Raw genomic sequence first — 20,129 nt, forward strand, 5'->3', positions numbered from 1 at the left:
ATGTTGCGTTATTGCGTTAGAGAAGTGTAAAATCTTTCTGCAAAGATTCATCCTCCTTAAAAAGAACTCTGGCATAATGCTTTGATTCAGAATATACGCTCATAAAATTACACTGAATTTCAAAACTTTTATGACAGTGGTGGTGGAGCTGTCTAGAAATTTCACTTAAGTGGTAGAGGACAAAAACTCATGCACTATTTTTATTTTTTATTTTTTAAACCCCATTGATTCTGCCTCATTCTTCATTCCTTTTAATTCATTTATTCATTGCTCTGGGTACTTGGAACCATCATCTGTCAAATGAGCTGATGAATGCATACAGGGATTCCAAGTGTTTATCTCGAAATGCCAAGGGGCCCTGACCGGATTTGGGGTCCCCCCGATTATGCTAAATGTTTGAGTAAAAAAATCTGAAGCAGCAACTTGCTTTAACTCCATTTAAGTTTTGTGAAGGCAACCAGCCATCTAAATCCATCATGGATGAGCAGTGAGGCATATGTTGATTTACTTCTGCCATGGTGGAATAATAATAAATAATAATTAATAGTTAATAATAATAATAATAATTAATAATTATTTATGCCCTGCCCTCCCCGGCCAAAATTGGGCTCAGAGTGTCTAACATCAAATATATAACATATTATCATAAAATTAAGCAATCAATTAAAATACATCCTAAAATTAAATCGGAATCAAAGTGAAATCTAATCAGATGGCAACCCACAAATTAGGGATGGGGACCTTAAATTCTCACCACGCCTAAATCATAAGCGACATGACCGATGATGGTGGCAGTAAGCTTTGCCTCCTCTCATCATGGTGACAGCAGCTCTGCCTTTCCAGATGCATCTCTCTTGCCTCTGCTTGAGGAAAGGGCAGGAGTGGGCTCAGCAGAGGCCTCTGGCTTCATCTCCCTTTTCGCTTTTGTAATGGAAAAACTAAAGACATGGTGTCTCATCCTCTCTAAGTCTTGAGTCAGATTCCAGGAAAAAGACAATAATGGTAAAAGTAACAGCAGTCAGCATACAGAATCAAGAACGGCAGCAACTCAGGGCCATAACCTGGTTGGAAACCCGCTTCCAAGTGGAGTGAGGAAAGATGTTCCATCTGGCCATGCCTGCAGTTGCTGTGCCATCATGTGCTCAGTGACCTTTTCTAAAAAGGAAAGATCTATCCTGTTCTATTTTTTATTCCCCACCTATCTGACTGGGTTGCCATTCTAAATCTTGTCATCACATCCCTGTCTGAAGACTGCCTTTTCAGGCATAGGTGGAGACTGCTCCAACAAAAGACAGAACCTCCCTTCCCAATCGATGTATAGGTTACAAATTTATTGTAATGTATGATGGTAGTCTTTGTTTTTGTTTTGCTTTGGTTCCTGTCTGTCTTTTGTAAGCTTTAGCGATTTTAAATTTGGAGGTTTAAGTATAATATGTTGGTATGGGAAACTGTCGTGTAACGGGCCAATGGCCGTAATAAAGATCAATCCAATCCAATCCCTTCCCAATGTGGCAATTTTACTATTTGGTCAGTGGACTTGGCTGGCCTTCGGACTGGGAAGGGTTTGGAATCCTCAAAACAAGCAAGGCTGGCAGATCCAAGTAGTTGCAGTTGATACCTTTGTTCTGTCCGTTGCCTTGCTAACATTGTTGTAACTGTGGTAATGCAGAGGGAAGAGTTTAAAAGCACCTTTTTTGGTCCTTAAAGCAATAAAGCACCGAAACTGTATTTACAGCCCTATTTTTGAATGTCCAGGTTTATAGGCTAGCTTTGATGGTTGTTCCTGGCATGTAATTGATTTTCATATTTCTTTAAACAGATTTATTTTTGCACGTTAGAAGGCAGTTGGTCTAGTATACATCAAAGCTGTTTAAAAGCATCTTTGTAGTTCTTACCATACAGTAGATTAACTGCATTCTGCTAAATCAGCAGTATTCAGTATGAAGTGCAGAGTACGTTCAACCGACAGGCCATGCTTATTTTGCCTGCAAGCCACACAGTGCTAATTAGCGCACGAAGGTTGCCCTGCCTAGCATGGAGACATGCTCTGTGTCAAAGCACAATGTGAGCAACAGATAAATAGAACACATTCTCTTTGGGTTCTTTCTAAAGGTAAAGGAGCCCTGGACGGTTAAGTCCAGTCAAAGGCAATTATGGGGTGTGGCGCTTACCGTTCTTCAGGAAAGGGAGCCAGCATTTGTCACAGACAGCTTTTCCGGGTCATGTGGCCAGCATGACTAAACTGCTTCTGGTTCAGTGGAAAACCGTGATAGAAGCCAGAGCACACAGAAATGCCATTTACCTTCCCACTGCAGTGGTACCTATTTATCTATTCACACTGGTGTGCTTTCAAACTGCTAGGTTGGCAGAAGCTGGGACAGAGCAATGGGAGCTCACCCTGTTGCTGGAATTTGAACCGCCGACCTTGCGATTGGCAAGCCCAAGAGGCTCAGTAGTTTAGACCAGTGTTTCCCAACCTTGGGTCTCCAGCTGTTTTTGGACTACAACTCCCATCATCCCTTGCTAGCAAGACCAATGGTCAGGGATGATGGGAATTGTAGTCCAACAGCAGCTGGAGACCCAAGGTTGGGAAACACTAGTTTAGACCACAGCACCACCCACGTCCCTTCTAAAACTGTGTGTCGGGTGCATATTGGTGGTATTAATAATAATAATAATAATAATAATACCGATGATTATGATGTCATTGGCATAATTAATGTTTGAATTTTCATAAAATAGCTATGCAAAATATATCTTAAATATGGCAAGCATGCTAACTGCCAAAGTGCTAAGTTCTACCCAGTTCTAGAATATTTCAGATCTGTTGCACTGAGCTAAAATTTAACTGCTTTTTCATCTACTATTCCATATGAAGCAGCACTTTAGAAAACCAAGGGCAATTTCTGAGTATCTCTCTTGTCCTCCTACATTTCCCCCATCTGGTCATTGTGGTCACACCAGCTGCATTATCTTCTTTGTTACAAAGCATAGTTTTAAGAGGCCACATCTGTTGGAGGGAGAAGTACCAGATAGGACTTTTGCTGATAATACTTGTTAGACACAATAAACTGAATGAATATATGTAAATATTAAATGTGTATGTTTAAAATTTACCTCAGTGGAATGCTGTTGGGATAAGATTTCTTGGAAAGTTTTCTAAAGCATTTATACCCTTTAATACCTTTGAAACAGGAAAAAGTAGTCTTGTCAGTTTCCCAGCACTCTTCCTAACTTGCCTTAATATGGCAAAATAGAATGGTCTGGAACAAACTTTGACCCCAAATCCACTTTTACATCATGCAGGAAACTCTTTGATTTGTCAATCGGATTTATCTCTTCTGTTTCAGATTTGGTGTTAAAAAGAAACCAATATACATCAATGTCATAAGAGATCCTATAGAGCGGCTGGTTTCCTATTATTACTTCCTGCGCTTTGGCGATGATTACAGGCCTGGACTCCGAAGACGAAAGCAAGGGGATAAAAAAGTAAAAGTACATTTTGGCAGCTTTGTTCATGGCTTTAATTATGGAGATAATAACTGAACTCAAAATGTAGCAGTTTTGAAAAGCAAATTTAATCCAGAACAATAGGCTCGATCCTAAAATACAGTTCCCACTCACAGGAGTCTTCCATGAATGCAAGAACCTTTGGTCCAATGGAGGCATCTTCTTGTGTGTTTGATTATTAATATTTTTTAATCTAATCCTTCCTGCACCACCTTCCACACCATTCTTGATGGTCTCTCAACTCTCTGGAGCAGATTATTAGGGGTCTTGGGAGGGCTCATCAAAGACTGTCTCCATCTTCATACCTGTTTGAAGGTCCCAGAAGCACTTATTCCACGAGTGAAGTGCCACTCATGAGAGATTTGCGTTGACTCAATATTAATTATGTAAAGATAGGATTGCAATGAATTGTGCATTAACTGTGGACAAAGGGAGCTATGGAAATATGGTTTAATGTTGAACGAGGAGCTCCACATTGTCTTAGACCAGTGATGGCTAAACTTGGCCCTCCAGCTGTTTTGGGACTACAGATCCCATCATCCCTGACCACTGGTCCTGTTAGCTAGGGATGGTGGAAGTTGTAGTCCCAAAACAGCTGGAGGGCGAAGTTTGGCCATCACTGTCTTAGACCAATGGCGCATGCGCATACACGCAACTCTCCGACCTTCTATTTTTAAAGAGCAAATAAGAAGGCACAGAGCACAGGGTGGTGTCCCTCCTTGTTAGATAAGTTTCCCCACCCAATGTTGTTCCCTAGACCAGTCTTCAGAATGACTTTTCAACACTAGCATTTGATTTCCCTTGGTAGCAGCAATATGGCTTGTTTTCTGACATAGTGGCTTTTGCAGAACAAATATAAGTAGAATTTAAATTGGTTGCTGTTAATAAAACGGAATCCAAGAACTTCTGAAGTTGAACACATCCATGGTACATCGTGGGCTACTTTGAGTCACCGTTCAGTTCTTGCTGTGGTTACCGTGTGTTGAGGCAATTATGAATCTTGACAGCGCCCACAAAATGGCTTGTGGCTCTGCACACCAGTGCAGTTGTCGCTTTTGGGGCACTAGCAGTGGCATACCAAAAGCCACACTGCAGTGAATTCTGTGTGTGTCAGCCACCCCACACTATCTCATTGTGCGGTGCCCACAGCTGGGAGTCAGCACTTACTGATGCACAAAGTGACAGGCCTCTTAGTAAGCTATTGTGAGGTAACGCAGCCCAAGTTCATGTAGAAAAATAACTACACTAAGAAGTTTGATATTTAAGATGGAAATTTATAGCTCACTCTTGAGTTTTTGTCTCTGTTCCAGACGTTTGATGAATGTGTAGCAGCTGGAGGCTCAGATTGTGCCCCTGAGAAACTCTGGCTTCAAATTCCGTTCTTCTGTGGCCACAGCTCTGAGTGCTGGTAAGACGATGGAATTGCTTTAAATTGCAGATTAAATAAATTATCCATGTGAAGTGTATTTTATTAAATCAGAATGTGTAGCAGAGGTTAAGATTTTGAGAAGGAACACATTTGATTAACAAGTGTACTTTGTGGTTATCTTCCGAAGTATCAAACTGAAAAATGGTTGAATTATTATTTGTTAAATTTCTATACCACCCATCATCTGAGGATCATAGAGTGGTTTACAAAATAAAAACACAAAGATACATAACACAGTAACAAACAAAAACAATAGCCCCATTATTATTGATTGAATTTCCATGAATGCTACAGAAAACTACCAACCATTTTCAAACTGAACTCTGTATCTCCTTTCTAAACACCAGTCTCAGTGTTTGGGTATGTTGATTAAAAACCATGTAACTATGGGATTCCCCCCCCCCCCCCCCCGGTTTAAAATGTCATGGCTTGGATCTAAACTTAGCCTTCTGTGGATAGAAGGCTTCTTTCATCCACAGAAAGCTTTCGATCCCACTGGCAGAAGTGGCAATGATTTGCTCCTCACTCTGTCATTCCTCCGCTGTTGTGGATGGTCTCCTAAGTCTCTTCCCTCTCCCTTTAAATGACTGGAGCATCATCTGAGCAAAATTCTGCTTAGGGAGATGTGCTCACTAACCCGGTATAAATGTTCAACCTTTAGGTCTCAAACCCAATTGTTCCTAGCTGGCGGAAATAAACTTTGTGGCTGCTATAATGTAAACATGGATTAATTTGAGTGCTCAATTCCATTTTGAATGTCTGAAGGTGTTCATGAAATGAAGTTTAGAAGTTGATTTGTCATATTACAATAACTAGGGTAAAGCCTTGTTACACGGTTTGCTTAATAGTAGGAGAAAAAATAGCAGCTCTAATTTATTTACTTTTAATTGAGATGATATCCTTAATATGCTGTGTCAGAAGGCATATGTATGACAAATCTCCTTCTCTGTATTTCTATGTAGGAGAGAAATGCATATATGGTCGCTTCAGATTATTTGGACCAAGGCTTCAGCAAGTGCTTTCAAAGTATCAGATATACGAATTCTCAACCATTCTGCAAACCTCTCTTTGTTTATCCTCTTATAGAGCAATCTTGCTAAAATGCAGATAAACTGCAATTGGTTGTGGAAGACATGCCTTTCAGTTTCTGCTTTTATGCCACGTCAAAATTGATACTTTCTTTGATATAACAGCAAAATTTTCCATACTGAACACCATGCAACATACTTGAAAAAGGCATTAGTGTTATCAAAAAGTTAGAAATCAGAGCCATAAATCTTTTGACATCTAACCTAGGCCATGAAGAGAGGGGGAAAAAAATGGGGAGCAGGGGGGGGAAAGCAAAGGAAATTAAAAATGTGTGTGGCTGAAACTTTGTTTTCTTGCCTGTGCAAAGATAACAGCTAAACCATTCTTTTAGCCTGGTGTGAGAATATCTAAATGAAGGGAACCAAAATTCTTGGCAGACATCAAAACCTTCCTGTAATTACTTTTTATCGTTTTAGGAATGTGGGAAGCAGATGGGCTTTGGAACAAGCCAAATACAACTTGATTAATGAATATTTCCTAGTGGGAGTTACTGAAGAGCTTGAAGACTTTATTATGTTGCTGGAGGCAGCTTTGCCCCGCTTCTTCAGGGGTGCTACAGAACTATATCGCACAGGTATTTAAATAACCACCCGCTAGGCCATTTTCATCTTCCTCCTTTCCCCCCAAAGCTTCTCTTTCACATACCCTTTAGGACAGGGGTCCTCAAACTTTTCAAACGGGGCCAGTTCACTGTCCCTCAGACACTGTTGGGGGCCAGACTATAGTTTGAAAAAAAAATATGAACGAATTCCTATGCACACTGCACTTATTTTATTTGCAGTGCACAAAAAACAGGAAAAACAATACAATGTTTAAAATGAAGAACGGTTTTAATCAACATAAGCTTATAAGTATTTCAATGTGGGGGGATACAAGAGGGAGAGAGGGGGAGAGAGAGAGAGTGTGGAGGGTGACTGAGTAAGAGGGAGGAAAGGAAAGAGGTGCCGCCTCAGGCTCGGGGCAATGGTGGCGACAGCATCTGTCTGCTCCTCCCCCAGTGTCCCCTGGCAGGAGACCCAGCACCCCAGGCCCGGCTGTGGTGCTGGTGACAGCCACTGCACCTTCATGCTACGCCTGCATTTCCACAGGCCTTCCTCAGTGGCAGTGGCTCCCCTGGGCTTGGCTCCAGGCCTGGCTGGTCCAAGGGCTGGTCCCTCCCCATTTGGACCTGCTTTGCCTGGCAACCTGGGATTGCAATGGGATTGATGGGCGGCCAAGTGGGAAGGGGCTGGAGGGTGTGGTCTGAGGTGAAGCCAGAAGGGATTGGACCCAGCCGCTTGGAATAGTAGCGGTTTGGAGGGAAGGAAGGTCATGTTGGCTGTGGCCATCTGGGCAACGGGAAGGAGGAGAGCTGCGGGTTCTGCAGTTGCCGTGCGGGCCGGGTTCAGGACCTGGCAGGCTGGATGTGGCCTGCGAACCGTAGTTTGAGGACCCCTGCTTTAGGCCATGAATGAGCAATTTTCCTGAAACAGCAGTCCATCCCCCTACCCACCTCAAGAGACTGACTTACCCATGTTGGTACATGTGCAATCTCAGTGTCGTTTCCAGTTTCCCCTTTTGGATACTCTGCATCAAGTCCACGACTGTATTGCCCACTGGGCTCCTCTCTGCCTGTGGGTGAGAAGCTACATGCAGTATGAATTGCACTCCCAGGTTCTTATGGGGCTTTAAATACCAGCCAATGTCACGGGGCCATAGAATCATAAATGGTACACTTGGAAGGGACCACAAGGCTCACCTGGCTAGCCCAACTGCCTGCAGTGCAGGAAATACAACAAAAGAATCCCTGACGGATGACTATCTAACTTCTGTTTCAGAACCTCCAAGGAAGGTGGGTCCACCACCTTCCAGTCAAACAGCTCTTGCTGTCAGGAGGTTCTGTGGTTATTCAGTGTGAGAATAGTTGTGCGAGTTGCTGGAAAGAAGGAAGAGGGTTGCCAGGCTGACATAAGGAAGCTGAGCAGTGTAGGCAAAGTCCACAAAGAACGTGGGATCAGACCAGATTGATTCAAGTAAAATTTGAATGATTAGCGATAAGACTCTACTCTCGTTCACGGCGCATAACCTGCTGACCAGCCTGCTTTGGTAAGCTCATTGTGGTTTGCAGCTTGACTTGGTATAGGTATGCAGACCCTTGGAGCCGCCGTCTAATGCAAAGGAAGAATAGGAATGGAACTGTTTTATATCTCCCCAAGGATTAAGTGACATTTAGTTTTTTTTTTTTTAATTATTTTATTAAATTTTCATAGTACACAATATATATACAAGATCCCTTCACCAAAAAATAGTACACAAAAAAGCCAGAACAAATACACCAAAAAACCATATAGAAAAAAGGAAATAAAAAATAAAAAAGGAAAAGAAAAAAACCAACCATTCAATACAATTTTTTTATATATAACTAACTGGACTTCCTCACATCTCCTTTACCCTGCATTATTTATATTAAAAATATCAGCAAATTATTACCTTGTTTCATACCTTATTTTGTACTTTCCAAATATTATACTTCTAGATTTAAGATTATTTTTATCATTTACTCATACCTTAAATTTAAACATATTGTTGCCTTAAATTTCGACCTTTTCTTACTTATAACTTAATTTTCTATTTTACAAAATCTATTTGCTGGAACTGAGATTTTCTAAATCGTGCAAATACTTAACATTCATACAACTTATATTGTTTTTGTAAATAGTCCTTAAACTTCTTCCAGTCCTCTTCCGTTGTTTCTTCTCCCAAGTCTCGGATTCTGCCAGTCATTTCAGCCAATTCCATATAATCCATCAATTGCGTCTGCCACTCTTCCAGTGTGGGCAAGTCTTGTGTCTTCCAATACTTTGCAATAAGTATTCTTGCTGCTGTTGTCGCATACATAAAGAAACTTCTGTCCTTCTTTGACACTTTCTGGCCGACAATGCCCAAGAGGAAGGCCTCCGGTTTCTTAACAAAGGTATATTTAATACCTTTTTTAGTTCATTATAGATTATTTCCCAGAAGACCCTCACTTTTGGGCATGTCCACCAGAGGTGAAAGAATGTCCCCTCAGCCTCTCTACATTTCCAACATTTATTATCAGACAGGTGATATATTTTTGCAAGCTTGACTGGGGTCATGTACCACCTATATATCATTTTCATAATATTCTCCTTCAAGGCATTACATGCCGTGAATTTTATTCCGGTGGTCCATAACCTTTCCCAGTCCTCAAACATAATGTTATACCCAATATCCTGAGCCCATTTTATCATGGCTGATTTAACAGTCTCATCCTGTGTGTTCCATTTAAGCAGCAAGTTATACATTCTCGAAAGTACCTTAGTCTTTGGTTCCAACAGTTCTGTCTCTAATTTCGACTTCTCCACCTGGAATCCTATCTTTTTATCCAATATAAAAACCTCTTGAATTTGAGCGTAGTGTAACCAATCTTGCACCTTATTCTTTAATTTCTCCAAGCTCTGCAACCTCCATTTGTCTCCAATTTTTTCTATTATTTCCCAATATTTCGGCCAACAGGCCTCCATATTGAGTCTTTTCCGGGCCTTAGCCTCCATTGGTGATAGCCATCTCGGGGTCTTACTTTCTAGTAAGTCTTTATATTTTGTCCAGACAATAAATATTGCTTTTCTGACAATATGGTTTTTGAACATTTTATGAATCTTTACCTTGTCGTACCACAAGTATGCATGCCAACCAAAAGCATTGTTAAACCCTTCCAGATCTAGGACATCAGTGTTCTCAAGAAGTAACCAATCTTTCATCCAGCAGAAAGCTGCAGCTTCATAATATAACTTTAAATCTGGCAGGGCAAACCCCCCTCTTTCTTTTGCATCAGTTAATATTTTAAATTTTATTCGGGGCTTTTTGCCCTGCCAGATAAACTTAGAAATATCTTTCTGCCATTTTCCAAAACATTCCACTCTGTCCACAATCTGTAGAGTTTGAAACAAAAACAACATCTTTGGCAATACATTCATCTTTATAGCTGCAATTCGACCCAGCAAGGAAAGTTTCAATCTTGACCAAATTTCTAAATCCTTTTTAATTTCTGACCAACATTTTTCATAATTATCTTTAAATTAATTCAAGTTTTTAGCAGTCAAATTAACCCCTAGGTACTTTACTTTTTTAACCACATTTAACTCTGTCTCATTCTGAAACCTTTCTGCTTCCAAAGATGTCAGATTTTTTTACCAAAACCTTAGTTTTTTGCTTATTCAATTTGAATCCCACCACCCGACCAAACTCATATATCAGTTCCAAAACTCTTTTCGTACTAGATTCTGGCTCCTGTAATGTTATTACCAAGTCATCTGCAAAAGCTTTCAATTTATACTGTTTCACTCCGACCTGTATTCCTTGCACCAACCGGTCTTCCCTAATCATGTTCAAAAGCACCTCTAGGACTGAAATAAATAACAGAGGGGATAAGGGGCAACCTTGTCGTGTTCCTTTTTCAATTTTAAACTCTTCTGTCACCACATTGTTAACTATCAATTTAGCTTTATGCTCTGAGTAAATTGCCTCTATTCCATTTTCAAACCCCCGTCCCACTCCCATCCCTTCCAAGTTTTTCTTCATAAACCTCCAAGAAATGTTGTCAAAGGCCTTCTCCGCATCAATAAAAATTAACACTGCTTTTGTGTTAATATTAGTTTGCAAAAGTTCCAAAATGTCTATAATGTTCCTAGTATTATCAAACAAATGTCTACCTGGAAGAAAGCCTGCCTGATCTTTATGAATTACTTCATTTAGCACTTTTTTAAATCTACTTGCCAAAATATCTGCAAAGATTTTATAATCCACATTTAGGAGTGAGATGGGACGGTAGTTCTTAAGTTGAGTCTTTTCAGATTCCACTTTAGGTATCAATGTGATGAAAGCTTCTTTCCACGATTCTGGTGCCTTCTTCCCCTCCATGATCTGGTTACAGACCTCCATTAGTGGTTGTGTCAAAAAATCTTTCAATGTCTTGTAATACTTGGAGGTAAGACCATCAGGTCCTGGAGATTTGCCTAGTTGCATATTCTGAATGGCACCCTCAATTTCTTGTTGCGTTATTTTATCATTTAGGATTGTTCTCTTTTCCTGGGATAATTTTGGTAGTCCATTAATTTTTAGGAAATGGTCTATCTCAGTCTCTCCCTTGCATATAAAGTTGTTTGAAATATCTCTGGAAGCACTTTCTAATTTCCTCTGGTTTCTGGATATTCCTCCCTTCAATCTCTGAATTGATAACCGTGTTCAATTTTTGTCTCTTTTTCAACTGCCATGCAAGCAGTTTCCCAGATTAAGTGACATTTAGAACGAAGCCTGCTCCTGTACATACACCTCTATTTCTGGATTCTGTTTCTTGGTTATGCTGTAGTTCAAGGGTAGCCCATGTGCAGGTGTTATCGGGGTACAGTTCCATCGTCCCCAGACAGCATAGTCAGGGGTGGTGAAACTTGTAGTCCCACTATATACATTGACTGTCCTCGTTTGTTGGAACCTTGAGAACTGGCTTTGATAGCAATAAGAGTACTGTAAGCATATAATGCATATAGCACATTGCAGCATAGAATGCAAATAGCATATTCCCACAACAAATATTTGGATGACTCACTTACCACCTTGCCTTTAAATGAAAATTGTTGATGGCATCATGTGAGGGGTTGCTGTGAATTTGGTGAAACAAATTGTCTGCCCGGTCGTTGTGAAGTATTTTTTTTTTTTTACTAACTTTATCGTCGATCGTACTGAATTTCCAAAGAAGCATTAATCATGATTGAAACAGATATCTTAAATGGATGTGATGTGAGGAAATGCAGTTCCCAATGCAAACACTTCCTCTTTATGGTTTTAATAATTAAGCTCTTTAAACAGCGGGAGGAATGTGTGCTGAGAGAGCACACTAATGCAAATGCATTCATGTTTAATGTCAGAGCTTCCAGTTTCTCAGTCCCAGAGGCTTAATAAATCTTGGCCCAAGTTCTGTCACTTTATGTACCCATTTAGCAACCTGCTGATGAAAGAATACCCTGCGCAGAGACACACAAACTTTTCCCGGTCTATGTTTCTGCTCCTCTGGGAGCATTCAAGCTATGAGTCAAAGTGAAGTTATGACTTTCTACGTTTTGCTTTTAGGCAAGAAGTCTCATCTTAGGAAGACAACAGAAAAGAAACTCCCCACAAAAGAAACCATTGCAAAGCTGCAGCAGTCTGAAATATGGAAAATGGAGAACGAGTTCTACGAATTTGCACTGGAGCAGTTTCAGTTTGTCAGAGCACACGCCGTCCGGGAAAAAGATGGAGAGTTGTACATTCTGGCACAAAACTTTTTCTATGAAAAGATTTACCCTAAATCGAACTAAGGACGATGCATCTTTTTAGGCTAGGGACTAAACCTTTGGGCCACATTCTTAGTTTCAGCCCCAACTTGTAGATTGCTGATGCCCTAACTGAGGCACCTCAGTCCTTGAGCTCAGTAAAATGAATTGTGGGTTCCTCAAAGAAGATGGCTGCTGACCAGATACGTTGGTAATCCAAAAGTATAAACTTCAGTTTAATCTCAAAGAAGGCTGCTCTTCAAATCCTGCAGAAGCCTGCATACACATTTACAGAAACTAACCACTTACCAATTATGTTGCTGAAACGATAAAGATGAAAGGCCTCTCTTTCCGCTCTTTTTGATTCATAGAACAGCTTATTTTAGTTAACCTCCTGGGAAGAGGAAGCTGTTGGTTCCCTAGCTTCAACATGGAAATTTGGGTTGTATACGTTTATGAATAATGTTAATAACCGGCTGACATCTGTGCTTTGTTCTTGTGAATTCATATCACATGAATCATGTTCAATCATGTTCTGCTGAGAAATGCTGCAGCTGGACTTGCCCATATTTTATCAGTGTGGGGTTTTCATTTTAAAGAGCTAAATTGATCATCAGTGTGTTTGAAAAATTCAAATTCCATAGTGATCTTGTCAGAACGCCTAAAACCAAGGCAGTGTTTCTTTTAATATCCTCTGCACTTCCAACTAATGTTGGGAAAACACCACTTCAGAAGCTGGCTTTTGCCTGCACTTCAATATAAAACAAATAGTGAATTCTGTATCCTTGTTCCATAGATTCTTTGTACTTTAAAGAACTACTGGTGAATCCATATTATGACTCAACTAGTGAGCTGTGGTATGGTTAGGGGTTTCCTATTTAGATACTTTTACCTGTAGAATATTTTTACTAAGGTGCTTTATAATGTGTTTTAAAGCATTGCATTTGGAAAAAAAAAAAAGGAATAAAATGCTGTAAATAATGCATATTTTATGTATTTGGACCAAAAGGTTACGGACAACTAGTTTAACACATTTTTGCACCAGTTTTGCCGTATGTGAAGTAGAAGCATCCCACCTGCCTTTCAAATTCCAGTTTTGAGTTAACTTTTGGACATCGCTGAAATGCACTTCAATGACCTCAACAACTTTAAATACACAGTGTGTCTGTCCAGGAGCCCCCTTTGCAAAAAAGGAGAAAGAAACACCCTCCTTAATCTGTATCCTTTTATCATGCTTAAAAGGAAAAGGAAAACGGATGCCTGTGGCCTGGCCAAAAGAGATACACAGAAATTGACGTCAATGTGTTCAGGGCACTGCTTTATGTTACTTCAGTAAATGTGCATTTGCCATGATTAGCACCTTATAGTAACTTCTATACACGAGGTTGTTTAGCAGTTGGTTGTATACTGGGAAGCTACATTTTAACAAAATTCTAGAAAAACTGCAGTTCTTCAAATTCCCTAGCTGCATATGTTTTTACTGGAAGGTTTATGTTCTGTTTTTGTTTTTTTAATATATATATATATATATATATGTTTGCAGATTTTTTTTTTTAGTTCATTTAAATCCAGACTTTGAGCGTCATATTCTATAGGATGTCAAAGTGCAGCATAGATGTATTGATAGAAGAACGTTACCAAAATTGTCCGCTATACGAACACAAAGTTGTTAGCTGTCCGTAAACTGAATGTTTTGATGCCAAAAACGGGATCCTGTTACAAAAGGGTGATGAGTATATTAAGGAAAGCTTTTAATTTGCTCTTCTTCTTCTTCCTTTTGCCTTGCTCTTAAAGATATAAAAATAGCACCGCCTTCCTATGCAGTTTCTTCTTTTCAGTCAGCAGTCATCCGTAGTGTTCTTCGTTAATTTTTTTCCAATGTATGACCATGAGCCAGAGTGTTTTCATAGCCATGTTGGTTCAACTGAATGAGACGCAGAAAAAACAAAAACAAAACAAACTGTCATTAGACCAATTTGCTACTTGCAGCTGCGTGTTCAATGTCAGGTGCTGATGCTCGGAGCACAACTAGAATCACGATTGTCCAGGCTGATTGATTTGTTAGTGGGCCTGTTGATTCCATTCTCACATGTTAGGAAGAGAGTCTGAGTGCCTCAAAAACCAAGGGCGATGTAGCATAGTGCCACCAAGTTGACTGAAAGTATGATTGTGCAAACAATTAGCAAAGCTGCCATTTGGACCCTTTAACTCAGACTTCACGAGGTAGGCTGGTTATAATTCCCGATACTATATCCACTGTGTTGACATGTCCTCAAAACAAGAGGTGCATGTATATTAATTAGGTGTTAAGATATTTAGGCAGCCTGTAGAAACAGTTTTGGTAGTTAAGGTTTATTTTCAATATTCCGGCTGTCCAGTGTACAGTAATCTGAGGGTAAAACGCTAATGAACCCAGCGGGGCTTTTGAATAGCCATGTCTAAGACCACACTGGCAGCATAGTAAGCGAAAAATAGTTGACGGGTAGATAATAAAAGTAGAAAGTGTTGGTTTCCCATGTGCTCATCTTAAGCTTGAGCGATTGTGGACGGCTTAGCTTAAGTTACCCTGTCATAAATGAAATTTCTTGAGTTGCATTTGGCTTTGGGAGACGACGTTGCCATGCCCCACTCTAGTTGGGGAAGGTAACATTTCTCATGACGTTTTGGTTCTTCTCCCTAGTTGTGTAAGATGTTGCAGAACTGAGAGGTAGGCAATTTTGAAAATATTGGCAGAAATTTATAATGGGCATCCTCCCTGCGCTCTCTTCCATAATACATACTTTATTCATGAAGCGCCGGCAAACTACTTTTAAGGAGAGCACCGAATAAAGGTGCTTACAAAGTGAAAGGCAGGCATCTAAACACTTTAAAACTCCCTTTGCAAAGAGACACTGAAAATGTGACTCGTACCGTCTGCTCATATGGACAGTATTTAAAAGTTTAGAAAGGAATGGTTTACCTATGGCTGTTTTTATGTTCTGCATGTATAAGATCTGCTTTGCAAGTGCAAAAAGTAAAATCCAGTTTCTGGTTCAACAGCTGCAAGGAGAAGCTTTGGGGGTTCATTATCTGAATTTCGGGGGTAAGAGGGAGGAAGTTCAGAGCTTAGGTCTCTGGGGTCTTGTTCACTCAGGACTAAAATACTCTGGTCTTAGCTATCACGGTTTACTTTTCTGCTGTTCCTTAAATTGTTTCTTCCCACCCCATTTTTCAGACAGTTCCAAATACTTTGAAACCTTGTTTCTCAAGGTTTCAAAGCTAGCCATTACGACTAGCATGATTATATGGATTGCGTTCTCATTTGCAGTGCTTAGAAAATTGGCTGGGACGTAATCAACTGCCCTGCTCACACATGGCAGGTCCTTCAGACATAAAGGCTAGCCATGGTTTATCTTCCCCTCTTTTCCCTGCAGATCCCTGGATAACCTCCCAAACCATGGTTTAGAGTGCGAAACCTCATCCAGACAGTGATTTTGTGTTGCTGATAAGCCATGATGGCTTGTTGGAACATTGTTCTGCAGCCAGTTTGAAACCGTGTTTTCAGCTCCTGATTTTGATGGTTGTTTGTAAACCATGGTTTGTTGTGAGATTGGAGATCAGGAATAATTTCTGTTTTGAGTTCCCCTGCTCTTTAAGAGGCAGCCCCCTGAAAAAGCTCTTCTCAAGGTCAGGAGCCCTCCAGAGTAGCATCCTATAAAGGGGCTGCTGTCATAGAAAAATTTGCACAGCATATTAACAGGTGATGGATCTTGCCCATTGTTTTCTCGACACAGAGCCATGAATATACCACTATGGGGGGGAAAGCTGTTAAAAATGTTTGGATCAGAAAGTAAAATGTTGGAAAGGGGTGGAGAGGAGTGTTTTGACCAGAAAAATGTATGCCAGAGGTTCCAAGCCCAATAGTATATGCCAGGACTATTGTGACTAATTCCCGCCCCGCCCCCCAATGGGGAACTTATTTTCCCAGTTTAATTGTCAACCAGAAATAAACTTGTATTGGCTATTGAATAAAATATATTCTTTCAAATTGTAGCCCGCAATCCCTGGTGACAGTTGCATGTAGATTTAAGTTCACTGAAATATTTTGATGCATGCATTGAAAAGTACAGTTAGGAACATTGGAATAAGTCTTACGGAATTCATTTGCAAATTGCTAGTTAGCGTGGGGCTGTGTTTCTCTTTGCTTGTTTATACATGTTTGGTGAAACCTGGAATTCTAGATGGGTTTCTATATCTGCCATAACATTCCTGGTTATGATAGTATTTCCTTGAGCTATTGGATCATTACAAATTATTGTATGAGAGTCCACATCCATACGGGAAAGGGCAGTACTATTCACGTGGATGGGAGATTCGGATAATTGTTTGCTTGCCTTGCTGTATTGAATTTAAATAGGGACGCAGGTGGCGCTGTGGGTTAAAGCCTCAGCGCCTAGGACTTGCCGATCGAAAGGCCGGCGGTTCGAATCCCTGCGGCGGGGTGCGCTCCCGCTGCTCGGTCCCAGCGCCTGCCAACCTAGCAGTTCGAAAGCACCTCCAGGTGCAAGTAGATAAATAGGGACCGCTTACCAGCGGGAAGGTAAACGGCGTTTCCGTGTGCGGCTCTGGCTCGCCAGAGCAGCGATGTCACGCTGGCCACGTGACCCGGAAGTGTCTCCGGACAGCGCTGGCCCCTGGCCTCTTAAGTGAGATGGGCGCACAACCCCAGAGTCTGTCAAGACTGGCCCGTACGGGCAGGGGTACCTTTACCTATACATGCAAGCACTCTGTGGAATTAGGACGCAAGTATGGAGACAATGCATTGTGGCACTAGTCTATGAGTGTTTGTCTACTCTGCAAGTGAAACTGTTTTAGTCATGGTTTGGCAGGTCAGGCACCCTAAATATATCCTATTCATTTCTGGGTCCAGTTTAATGTGCTGCTTTTAACCTTTGCAGCCCTTAAACTGGACCCCAGTAGCATATCTGAACGACCGCTTGCACCCATATGAGCCTTCCAAGGTGTTAAGATCAGCTTTGGAGGCTCTGCTGTCTGGCTCACCATTACAATTATTAAATTGCAGGTACCAGAGACAGGGCCTTGTTAGTGGTGACTTCAGAATGCCCTCTCCAGGGAAATATGCATGGCCACATTGATACTGGCGTTTAAAATAACTTCTAAGACTTTATTTCAATCCATGTGTGCTTGATGCGCCGGTTCATTAATTTTATTTGCTACTGCTCATTAGAGGATTGTTTGGGGCCCTTTGTTTTTGTTTTGTATAAAAAATTATGAACAGCTAGGGTCTGGAAGGTGGATTAGAAATATGACAAATAGCCTACATTTCTTCCTTACAAATGCTCCTTCCCTCCCTCCTGAATTCACTGAATTTTGTTCTTCTAGAATCTGCAACCTGCAAATTCACTTACGAAAGCATGCAAATTGAAGAGCTGAACAGTATTTGTAGCAGATTCTAATTATTGCTACCTTTTTGGAAACCCTTAATGTGCAGAGCCATGTGGTCTGAGGCAAAGCTTTATACATAGAATATTTTTGCGAGCAAGTGCTTCAAAATATACAAATGTGTTCATTCACGGACTTGTTCAAACACTGTATATTCTTAGAGCGATGGTTTCTGAAAAAGCGGTCTATTTCTGGATCTGTATTGCTGCCGAGACACTTTACATTTCTGAATACAGGCAGCTGCCATCCTAAACATTTGCCTGTGTTTAAAACCTTCTGCTCCTGCATCCATGCCCTTGGCAACAAAGCCTTACTGATTTCCGTGAGATTTGCTTCCAAGTAAGTATGCATAGGATTGCAGCCAGAACAGCAGATCAAGTTGTGGCTTTTTAAGAGGAGGGGGGTGGGGCGGAATACATCATGTGGCATTAGAAGTGTTTTGTATAAAGAAAATATGGTGCCTAAACTATGCTGCAGAGAAAGCATGCTGAAAAGCTTGTCTCACGCACTGCCAATTTAGCTCTTAAAAGGTGGATCATTTTGTGAGTCCTAGAGATCAGACCAGAAAGAGATTTTGAGGGGGAAAAGCGTGTAATCTACGATCAGCTGCCAGAATATATCCTATTTTAAGACCATGTAGCTATGTAAACTTTTGTGGCACCTATTTATAAACTGAAACCCTTGTAAATATTTTTTTTAAATAGCAGGTTTGCTTTCAAAAATCTGTTTAGATGCTTGTTTTTCCCCTCGTACCGAAATTTTAGAAAATGGAAGCCGTAGCTTCTGTGTTAGTTCGAGCATTTCAGAAGCAGTGTCGAATGTAATATTGAGAACTTGGATTGTGCCTCATTATTTTTTTAATACACACAGCTAAATGGTGCCTTTCCCCCCTCACAATCCATGTTAGAAGATGCTCGCCCCCCTCTCTCGTTTTCCTTCCTCTTCACGTGCTGATTTCAGTTGTGCAATACTCCCAAATCTAAAACCGTTTTGTCACATCTGTTTGAGATAATTGCTTCATTCCTTCCCCACCCCCCGTACTTTGCTGAGAGCTTTCTGTTGTTGAAGTGTTTCAGTTGATTACCTAATGCAAATGATATATAAAATAAAATGCCCAATGGGAAAGGGGGAGGAGAGTCTTGTGTCCTTTTTTTCTTCTTCCAGAAAATAAAATCTCAGATATTCAAATTGCTGGGGCGGAGGGGGGGGGGGGGGGAGTCAGTACGAAAATGCACACATTTGGGTTTAAAAGTATAAATATCACAGGGATGGTTTCTCTTTATCGTTGTCCCATTTCTGCAGTCAAACCAGCCTCAAATACAGTGGTACCTCGGGTTAAGTACTTAATTCATTCCGGAGGTCTGTACTTAACCTGAAACTGCTCTTAACCTGAAGCACCACTTTAGCTAATGGGGCCTCCTGCTGTTGCCGCGCCGCCGGAGCACAGTTTCTGTTCTCATCCTGAAGCAAAGTTCTTAACCTGAAGCACTATTTCTGGGTTGCGGAGTCTGTAACCTGAAGCGTATGTAACCTGAAGCGTATGTAACCCGAGGTACCACTGTAGTCATGTACACAGAGGTAGGACTCTAGAAACCTTGTGTTATGAAATTATGAGATTCAGTGGGTGATCGATTAAATGGTGGCAAGGCCATTGAGTGGATTGAGTGTCCATATTTTTAAGAGGTTCCAATTCGAACAGATTCCTGTTTTGCTCAGGTAGGCAACTCAGTAAGAGTGTCTGCCTTTGAAACCAAACTTTTGGGCATCGCCCCTAGACCTTAAGGAAATTGTGAATAGGAAGAGCAAAGGCACAGATGCACAGCATTGGGGTTAGGGCTCCGGAAGGCAACTAATTTGGAAGGAGGATAGCTGAAGCCTGAGCCAGCCACCACCCCGACCAGCAGTACACATAACCTTGGCCTATCCAAGCCTGACTTTCCTCCTCGAGGAAATGGCAGTGCAGCTCCAATTACCAGCACAGGCTTGAAGATGACTTCCAGGTGGTGGCAGTTGCTGCTATGCCACTGGGACTCGGAAAGCTCCCCAGGTTTTGAAAAACAGGGAAGCTTTTGTTTGGAGACTTACACACACACACACACACACACACACACATGTTAAACTGCCCTTTTGAAACGTTCTGCTTTCTGTAAAAGTGAGCTATCTCCGGAGAGGGACGTTTCGGCATGCAATTGAGGCGGTGCAACCCCCTCCCGCTGCCCATTTGTTACCCCAAAGCTGTAATGCATCAATGCAACCTTTATGGAAATTCTGAGCTCTTAGCAGTTCTCTGCCACAGCTGTCCTTTTAGCTGAGGGACGGTCAGCTGACTCCGCTTTTAAGTGCTTGCTTTG

General features: G+C 41.1%; 1 protein-coding gene across 2 annotated transcripts in view; it reads left to right on the plus strand.

Annotated features, from left to right (window-relative positions):
• Nucleotides 1–18,907, plus strand: part of HS2ST1 (heparan sulfate 2-O-sulfotransferase 1) — a 92,200-nt gene extending 73,293 nt beyond the window's left edge. Inside the window, exons 4-8 of one of the 2 annotated variants that reach the window (XM_079981656.1) lie at nucleotides 3,351–3,495; nucleotides 4,821–4,918; nucleotides 6,445–6,602; nucleotides 12,155–16,748; nucleotides 17,099–18,907. In XM_079981656.1, coding sequence (XP_079837782.1) covers nucleotides 3,351–3,495; nucleotides 4,821–4,918; nucleotides 6,445–6,602; nucleotides 12,155–12,381 — 628 coding nt within the window. In that variant the 3' untranslated portion in view covers nucleotides 12,382–16,748; nucleotides 17,099–18,907. The remainder of the gene's footprint in view (nucleotides 1–3,350; nucleotides 3,496–4,820; nucleotides 4,919–6,444; nucleotides 6,603–12,154; nucleotides 16,749–17,098) is intronic. The other variant, XM_079981657.1, reaches the window with a different exon arrangement.
• The last annotated feature ends 1,222 nt before the right edge of the window (nucleotides 18,908–20,129 follow it).

Source organism: Podarcis cretensis (genome assembly GCF_951804945.1).
Source record: "Podarcis cretensis genome assembly, chromosome: 6".
NCBI lineage: Eukaryota > Metazoa > Chordata > Lepidosauria > Squamata > Lacertidae > Podarcis > Podarcis cretensis.